Raw genomic sequence first — 10,000 nt, 5'->3', positions numbered from 1 at the left:
GTCAGGTTCTGGACACTCTTGTTTTTGGAAAGAAAAAAAAGCAGATGAGATGGTTAGCATTAGCTTAGCGTAGACTTTAGCATTAGCTTAACTTAGCTTCAACCCTTCTTATTATCCATAGCATAAGCACTAGCGGTAGTGCTAGCCATAACATAAGCATTAGCAGTGGTATAACTTGGTGTTACCGGTTATGCTAGCCATTTTTTTGCTGCCAGCTAAATTATTTGTTACTTGCCTTGCGCCTTCTTTCCACCCTTCCCCCTTCACTGCTTCTGATCTTGTGGCAACCCCTGGCAGCGCCTCGACTCTGTCACACCCCAGCAGTGCCAGGAAGCCGTCGGAAACCATCACAATTGACGGCAGGGCGATTAAGCAGATATCAATCAGATGCTTGCGCTAGCAAGCGCCATGACAGGTTGTTAATCTCTGCCGCTGTAGCTACAGGCACACATTTGATACTCTCTGTCCCGCTGCTTGAAGGTGAACATTATAGAGTAGGATTCCCAGAGAGTGAATAGCAACAACCTGCAGATAAACATGCTAAAAGTGCTAAACAATAACACCAAAAACATTGTTGGATTTTAGAGCCAAATACCCCTAAAAGAAAGGGATTCAGTGCTATAAAAAAAACAACCAGAAAATATTATGATAATCAGCAAATACTCCTCAACAAAATTAAATTAAGCTAAATGTTTTGTTTTGGGGAGTGGCTGGAAGCATTCAGTTCAGATGTTGTGCATGAGTTCAGCTGCTAAACAGCGACAGCAGCAAATGAGCCGATTCGGCCTTAATCTGTAAAAGCCTTTCTAAATGTGCTATTTATTTCTGTTGACATGCCTACACACACACACACACACACACACACACACACACACACAAAACACATCAAATAGTAATTTCTGAAATAGCCATCCAGAAAATGAAAATCCCCAAAAGGCAACACATACACACACACAAATGCACACACACACACACATACACACACACACACACACACACACACACACACTCACACAAACTCTACACAAACTCTATTCATTCATTGAGTGGGGTGGGGTGAAAAGACATCACTTCACCCCTTGTCCAATGAGCTTGTTTGTGCTTGGTTTATCTGGATAGGCCATCCCAGAATCCTGCTCACCACGGCAGCATCATCTGCTGCCATTTAATTCCACCCATATGATCTCTATCCCATTCAATCAAACACACACACACACACACACACACTCACACTCACACATAGTGTACCTCCTCACCAAGTAAGACCTGGACGCTGCTAAGGTCCCAGTGTACATCGTCCACAGATTAAGAGTGTTCATGTGTTATGTTGTGATTAACGCTAGCAGACTGGAATCCTGATGTGCATTTTTGGGTCTGGTTTTGCAGTAAGCTTTTAAACGGCTTCAAATCCCCAACAGCAAAGATGAGAGAGCTATGTAAACTTCCCCTGATGAGAATCACGTCTGGTGATTTCAGGTCAAATATGGACACAGCAAGTTTACAGCTCTCATAGTTTCAGTAAACACAGAAATATCCTCACATTATTGAAGAAAATGTGTGTCTAGTAATGTTCTTCCTATCCAATAAGCAGTCAGTCATCCATTCAACCTCCCAATGTCAGAATGAGACATAACTGGTCAAACTAAATTCAGCATCTTCCCCCATATCTCACAACACACTGCTGCAGACACATAAGCATGCCCTGAAAAATAAAAACGAAAACACAATTGGACACGGGAGCCCAGCTAAGGTGGAGTGTGGAACCTTTCCCTACCTGTGTGACTTTCTCAGTGACATTGTGTGTGCGGTCAATGAGCTTGCAGGGCGCAATGATGTCCATCTCGCCCGTGGGCAGGGTGATGAGGGGGTCGGCTGTGAAGTCCACGAAGTTCAGCGTGATCTGCGGGATCTTGCTGATGGTGCGGTAGCGCATAAGGTCAGAGTCCGAGGTAGAGTTCAGGATGTTGGACTTGTTGTTGACCGCACCTGTCGGAGATACACAAGAGTCAAGCAACCTATATAAGATTGTTAATTGTGTCTAAAACCTAGTTTACAACAAATGTAATACTGCAAATGAGACTCCCTGTGTGGGAGTCTTTCTAGTTCCATGGTTGTCGACCTCTGGTCTTCTCCAACACACCTGTCCACACAACGTGTGCAAAAGTCACACAGATACCATCCTTTACACATCTGGATTCTCCTCAGGTAGGTAAAGGTAAAGTAAAGAATGATGCACTTACTGTTGATCACAACTGCCAGAGATACTGTCAATTACACAACTGGAATGTCTCATAAGAATTTAATTTTATTTTATTTAGCCTTTATTTAACCAGGGTAGTCACACTGAGACAATAGCCTCTTTTCCAAGTGAGCCCTGGCCAAGAAAATGCAGCACTTAACTAAAAAATAATAATAATAAAAACATATGTTTTTTACAAAACTTGTTTAGGTTTACTGCTATTAAAATAATATTGACATCATTTAAAAATGTGGGTTAAACTATGGCTTAAAGCAACACCAAAGAACTTTTCCACTGTCCACGCACACTATTTGTTTATCCATCGTTTATATCACCGGCATAACGATGTCCACAGACAAGGCAGAATATGTTGCATGATTTTATGAAAGTACGATGTATTGCGACATCAGATGCAAGTCAAATTTGTAGTTTCTTATGTCTCATTCCATTGAACTACAGATCCGCTACCCGATCTGGCAAACTTACATACTGTAGAGCGGTTATAGCCGATAGAGGGCCAGAAGTGCCGTTCACCCTGTTACGATGAACCACTGAAACGATTTTGGAAACATTCTTATAAGGTACAAAAAACTCTTTGGTGTTGCTTTAAGTGGTGGTGAATTATTTGAATTAGGAGTAGGGCTTGGCTGAAGTTATGTAAATTATTACTATTACTGACATTGCTATGCTTAATCGCACTGTTACAAAGACAGAAGGTAATTATGAAAGTTTACCCCAATTATTCAATTTTAACATTTTTAATAAAGGAAGACGTCATGTTGAGAAGCGTTAGAAACGACTGTAGATCACCGATGATTGTAGTATTGAATTGAATTCACAGCATATAACAAATCAGATTAGAGCTAGTGTCCTCTGGTGCCCTTTGAGAAGAGCTGCAATCACAGCACCAAGGGGGGCTAACAGCAGGCTTAAGTGCCTATCCAAGGAGATGGGCAATAAGAGTGACAGCTAGGAGTGGATAGCCAGAAGAAATTGCTGCAGTGTATGCAGGAGGAATACTCCTTTAGAAAGCTAAAAATTAATACGCCAATACCTGGTTAAAGAGGGTTAAAGGTAGTGGTGTATATTGAGCGATTTGGTGAGGATTGGTAAATTGTGTTTATTGAGTTTGTTGGTTAAACAGATTGGTTTCAAGCAGACTTCAGTTATAGGTATGTAGTGAAATGATTGGTGAGAGGAGACAGTCAGTAAATGGTATACTATGACATGACTTGTTAAAAACAGGCATCAATACATGTTATGCAGTGAGCTGATTGGTTAGAACTGGCATCAGTAAGTGCTATGCAATGAGCTGATTGGCTTGTGGCGGTCACCTGTGCTGCTGCAGCTGGCCCGGGTGCGGTACTTCCTGTCCCAGTCGGGCCGCATGGCCTCGATGTCGTCGACGGACGAGGCGCGGCGCATGCTGTAGAAGCTCTCGCGCGAGCGGCTTTGCGTCAGGCTGCAGTTGGACGTGGACGCGTCCGGGTTGAGGCGGTGCTGTTGCCGCGGCGACGACTGGTCCAGCGGCTGTGACGTCGTCGTCGGCGGCGGCGTGGGGATAGAATCTCTGCCCAGCAGCGTCCGCTGGTCCTCGGGCCAAAGGGTGAGCGAAGGTCGTGACCTCTCGGGTACAGGCAGGAGCTCACCGAGCGCCACGGACTCACGACTAGTGCGGCGGCGAGGAGGGGTACCTGGCGGGTGGTGAGGCACGTGACCGGCCTCGGGGTCACCCTGGAGAGACTGCTTACTGTTACTGAGGGAACGCAGCACGGGCAGGCGCAGACGGATACCACGCGTCCGGCCTTACAGGAGGAGAGTGATGGAGAGAGAGAGAGAGATAGAGAGAGATGGAGAGAGAGATAGAGAGAGATGGAGAGAGAGATAGAGAGAGAGGAATGAACATAGGAACAGAGAGAGAAAGTCCATGGACAATGGAGAAAAGAGAATGACAGATAGTTAAATGCAATGACGTATAGTTTATTTTATACAGTATACTCAGGGCTTAAAATTCATTTTTCAAAATAGGGGGAAATTGCCCCCTTAGGTTATTCATTTACACAATTTGGGGGGGGTGGTTCGATTCTGATACCAAGTCAAGAATTGCGATTTCGATTCTTCTTCGATACTTTTTTAAAAATGTGTTTGATTTTGGGGCCCCCACCACCCTGACGTCATCAGTAATATATACTGTAGTGGGATCATTCACAACAGTGGACATCCTAGATTCTTTTTGACTCTCTCCACACACAAAGTTAAATTCATATAGAGTGTATTTAGTTAAAAATGTATTTTTTAATGTATAGCATTTTACTAGTAATTACTAGTAGCTAAACATATTTAGTAATTTTAATGCTTCATATTGACGTTTAAACTATAACACTTAGGCATATCTTTAATGTGGTGTGTAGGTCTAATTGAGTGCACATTGGTGATGAGCATATATACTGTCAGTATATCTACTGGATGGGTGATGAGTAGGTGTAATTGAGTGCCTGTCACTTTAAGAAATACGTGAGAGTAATTAGCCTCCCTTCAGCCTGACGGTTTTAGACTAGTCGCTAGTGAATAAAAGTTGTGCATAGTGCATAAGGATATGTGGATGAAATTCATTACGTTTTCTATGTCATTAGATAAAATAAATGTTCAAAAAACTAACAAGTCGAAGACAATCTTTCTGGGATCAAGTGTTGACGTGACCTGAGCTAGCAGGATAGTTACCAAGGAGCTCTTTCCAGATGTAAAGTTTGCCATGGTTGCATAGCCTATTTGCGTGGCATTAAAGTGGTTCTCTCTCTCTCTCTCTCTCTCTCTCTCTCTCTCTCTCTCTCTCTCTCTCTCTCTCTCCGTGTGTGTGTGTGTGTGTCTGCAGAGAATGTCTAATAAGGGGAGAACTGCCACTCTCGGAAAACTTCCGGTTTCTGAACTGGTTGCAGTTCCTTCTGTGGTTCCACATGAGGGCACTCGTCCACGTGTGCAGAATGCATGGAGGTCTATGGAGCTGTACCCTTAAAAATCCACTTTTCTCAGGATATAATTTTTTTTCAAGTAATTTGAATATTGTATTCGAAAGGGGAGGGAAATAAAATACACTTGGTTGAGTATTATATTTTTTAAAGTCACTTATTGTTCTAAAAAGCCTTTCAAACGTGTCAATCACGTCATTCATTAGCACAATGCTAGCGTGTTATGGGCAACAACGACCCAACCTGTAAGAAATCAAAAGGACATAAGTACTCGTTCATTCAACTTTTGACCTATAACCCATGTTGAAGTTATACAAACTACAATCAAATCTGAGATTTGTCAACAACAATCAGGTGAAAGAGACAAATTTAGCCGTCTAGCTCCATTGACTCCCATTCATTCTGCACTCATGGCGATCGCCCCCAGTGGAACTCTGGTGGAACTGCAACCAAAATTTGGTACAATGGGACTTAATACGGAGTGGCCAGGCTCTCCGTAGACGGGCTCTGGTGTCTGCGTCTGCATGAGGCTATGTTCAATTCAACTCGGTAGTTGATCCTTTTCAAGCAATAGCACCACATTCGCCAGACGATATATATATATATATATATATATATATATATATATATATATATATATATTAACTTATTAGTTCTGGATATATTTGAGTCAACGTGTGGTGTCAGGAGTCAATGTCTGTCTTGAAGCTGCTGTGACACTGTAATTTCTTGTTAAAGGATTAATAAAGAATCTAATCTAATCTATATGGAAGATATGCCGATAAAAACTTGGTAGTATAGGTTAGTATTTTGTCTATCAAGGTTATGAACCATAGTAGTAGTATTGTATGTATCAAATATGAGTAAATATGATTCAATTCTTATTTCTGTTTTAACAATGACTGCCAAACAAGTTTCTGTGTGTGTTTGGACATTCTACTGTAGATGATGGCCAGGGTATGGTGAGTCTATGTGTGTGTGTGTGTGTGTGTGTGTGTGTGTTTGTACATACTAGATGAACACCAGGGTATGGTCCTCCTGTGTGTGTGTACGTGATTGTGTGTGTTTGTGTTTGTACATACTAGATGAACACCAAGGTATGATCCTCCTGTGTGTGTGTGTGTGTGTGTGTGTGTGTGTGTGTGTGTGTGTGAGTGTGTGTTTGTGTGTGTGTGTGTATATGTGTGTGTACGTGATTGTGTGTGCGCGTGCTGGTACGTACTAGACGAACGCCAGGGTGTGGGCAGCTTGTGGTTTTGATCCAGAGTTTGGTCCTGCTTGTCGTCCATAACCTCAAAGTTGAGGATGAACATGATCACGACCCCATCCTCATTCTTCACCGGGACCACGTCCACCAGGCAGAGGAAACACCCACCTGATACACACACACACACACACACACACACACACACACACGTGTGCGCACACACACACACACGGAGAGGATAGTGCTGTTAATGTCTCCACCTAAAACAACTCAACAAAATACGCTCAGATAATTGGCCAGTATCTTTCAACAGGCCACCATCTTTCTGAGTCAGCAAAACAGTGACAGAGGTTCACAGAAACTAAACTTATAATTTATGATAACAAAAATAAATAAACAAACAAATAAATACATTTTTAAACAAGTAAACAAATAAATAATTTGAGCCAGCATGTTTGAGCAAAACGAACAGCGGGGAGATGCTTAATTCAGGCAATCTGTTGGACACCTAAGGATTTGAGCCTGTCACACTGTGAAGAGAAACCGCACAGTGGCGGCAGATGTAAAGCCCCAACACTAACACCCGGAGTGATAAAATAAATACGGCCTGTGCCAAAACAACCAAAACACCGCCCAGAGCACCCAAATACCCTCTTAGCCTGCCCCTAAATACAGACTTGGAACAGCAAAGTGCCATAAAGCTGTCATCCACCAGTAACCAGGACGCAGATAACAACTAGTTGTGTCGAAGACGAGCTGACATGCTGAATTTAATGTCATATTCAGATGCATGATGTGTGATATTTATTGCATGCTAAATAATAATCTGTGCCACTGACTGCAAAACACTGATAGTTGTAATCCCATATAGATAGATAGATAGATAGATAGATAGATAGATAGATAGATAGATACTTTATTGATCCCCAGGGGAAATTCAAGAAAACAGTGGTCTTGATAAAACGATGCATGTAAGAAGTTATTAAACGATGCATATAATTCAGTGTACTTTTGATAAACAAAAAAACAGAAATAAACATTACTAGCAAAGCAACACTTGCTTTTTGCCGTGTATTACCCGCCAGCACAAGATGCGAGACTTTTATTGCATAGCTTCAGTGCAGTGGGTCATATAGTAAAAGTAGGCTGCCCAAATCCGATCAACCAGACCTCAATCAATTACAATTAATCACCTCCGATCAAAACATCAATACCACCTCCATATTTCACGCTCCCTCTTTCAGAATATGTTATTTTTATTCCCTTTCTCTCAGTCTCCTCCTCTCCTCTCTGTCCCCTTTTTTCTCTCTTCCTCTCCTCCCTTCTCTGTTTCTCCCTCTCCTCTTCTTACCTGTCGGATGCGCGGAGGCCAGTGGCAGCCCTGTGCAGTGTGCTGGTTGGCGACTGCCGGCTCAACTCACTAACGGCTTTGAATTGTCAGCTGCCACCATCATCTCCCGCCATCAGAGTCACCACACAAACGCATCAGAGCTCTGCAGAGCACGGGGCAGAGCTGGCGTGGGCAGGGGCAGGGGCATGGGCGGGTGGGGTTTTGGGGGGGTTGGATGGGGGCAGGGGATTGTACCAGTACATAATCCCAGTGGTGGGTGCGGGCGGCGACACAGAGATTACAGGTCTTCTTACACCATCTGGCTATGAATGATGGTGTGTATGTGTGTGTGTGTGTCTGTATGTGTGTGTGTGTGTGTGTGTGTGTGTGTGTGTGTGTGTGTGTGTGTGTATGTGTATGTGTATATGTCTGTGTGTGTTAATCTGTGTGAGAGAAATAAAGGTGTATTTATAGACTTGAGTTTTAGGGACACTGTTTTGTGTCTAAACATTGAGCATAGTACTGTAGCACGCAGTTGGTCTTAACTCACACTGGCCTTTCCTTCGCGGCAACTTCTGACTTGAAGACAGGCCAAAAGCCGCAATATCCAACGCAATAAAACACAACCATGATCCTTGACATTTAAATCCTACTGCGAGAACCTAGAAACACCTCTCTTTCTCTCATTCTTTGTATATTTTGTATTTTGGGGCAGCCGTGGCCCACTGGTTAGCACTCTGGACTTGTAACCGGAGGGTTGCCGGTTCGAGCCCCGACCAGTAGGCACGGCTGAAGTGCCCATGAGCAAGGCACCTAACCCTCACTGCTCCCTCGCGCGCCCGTTGAAGCAGGCAGCTCACTGTGCGGATTAGTGTGTGCTTCACCTCACTGTGTGTTCACTGTGTGCTGTTTGTGTTTCACTAATTCACCAATTGGGTTAAATGCAGAGACCAAATTTCCCTCACAGGATCAAAAAAGTATATATACTATACTTATACTTCCTTTCTTTTATTGCTCTCATTCTCTCCATTTCTCTCTCTCTCTGTATTCCTCTATTTTATTCTTTCCATCTCTCCCTCTCTCATTCTCTCTCTCTCTCTCATACTGTACACGGGAAAGGATTAAAAATGAACAGGGAAGCGGATTTGACTCCAATTCATTACATTTTCTTTTTTTCCCCCACTCCACTTAAAAAGACTAATCCACTGTAAGATACAGGCAGCCTTTCCAATCCCAAATAAATCACAAGTCATTTCATAGATTCAGGAACATTGGCCAAGAGGGAAAAAATGCAACACACACGTCACATACACAATCACATGTCCTGGTTTCTCCTGTCCTGTCCTCGTGTCCCCACCCAGGGGGATTGATCAGGGTCCTGAAGGAACAACGGGACCTATTTCTATACTACAACGCATTAGCATCAGGGGACATGATAAGTACGCAAATCTACAGCAGTGAATGTGTGTGTGTGTGTGTGTGCGCATGTGTGTGAGCAAGTTAGCTGTGTATGTGTGTGTGTGTGTGTGTGTGTCTGTTTGAAGGGCCTCGGGGACATGCATTTGTCACAGTAGCAGTGAGAGAAGTCCTGGCTATGGCCTCATGCTTTTTGTCCTTTTCACCTTGCTGTCCTAAATTTTGAAATTCATTTGTGAAGATATCTCAGCCTGTAAGCAAACTTCTAAGAGCGCACAAACACACAAACACACAAACACACACACACACGCTCACACACACACACACATTCACGTGTACACACTGACACACACACACACACAGACTTCTCTTCCACATAGACCTATTGTTAGATTATATGACTTCTAGGGTCCACTGAAGATGCTTTCAGAGCAATCACAGAAACAGAGGAGGGAGATTACCCTGGGCAAATCTTACAGTGGGCTTAGGTGGTCTGAAGTGGATTTGGGAACAGTAAACACAGATCTGAATGCACGGAGGTGACCTGCTCTCGGCTTCCCTTCATTAAAGCACTCCGAGCTCGGATAAAGACACGGCAGAATGGCAAGGTAATCCTTGAGGGAAACGAATGGATTGAGGAAGCCAGATTAGACCTCTGACTTCTGCTCTTTACTCATGTGCTTTATAAGCATATAAGCATATATATAATCACATATATATATATATATATATATATATATATATATATATATATATATATATAGAGAGAGAGAGAGAGCGAGAGAGAGAGAGAGAATGTGTGTATATGCACCTTACTCATGTACATGTGAGTGTGTGTGAGT

The 10,000-nt window shown here is 43.0% G+C and overlaps 1 protein-coding gene across 1 annotated transcript in view; it reads right to left on the bottom strand.

Moving 5' to 3' along the window:
• The window catches only part of kcnh2b (potassium voltage-gated channel, subfamily H (eag-related), member 2b), a 207,872-nt gene that overhangs the window by 100,535 nt on the left and 97,337 nt on the right, over positions 1–10,000 (bottom strand). Inside the window, exons 2-4 of the mRNA XM_048266114.1 lie at positions 6,428–6,580; positions 3,574–4,044; positions 1,775–1,986 (exon numbers count right to left, since the gene is read on the bottom strand). Of these exons, the coding sequence (XP_048122071.1) occupies positions 1,775–1,986; positions 3,574–4,044; positions 6,428–6,580 (836 nt within the window). The remainder of the gene's footprint in view (positions 1–1,774; positions 1,987–3,573; positions 4,045–6,427; positions 6,581–10,000) is intronic.

The sequence above is a fragment of the Alosa alosa genome, chromosome 16 (genome assembly GCF_017589495.1).
Source record: "Alosa alosa isolate M-15738 ecotype Scorff River chromosome 16, AALO_Geno_1.1, whole genome shotgun sequence".
Taxonomy (NCBI): domain Eukaryota; kingdom Metazoa; phylum Chordata; class Actinopteri; order Clupeiformes; family Clupeidae; genus Alosa; species Alosa alosa.
This window is presented reverse-complemented; position numbering and strand designations above follow the sequence as displayed.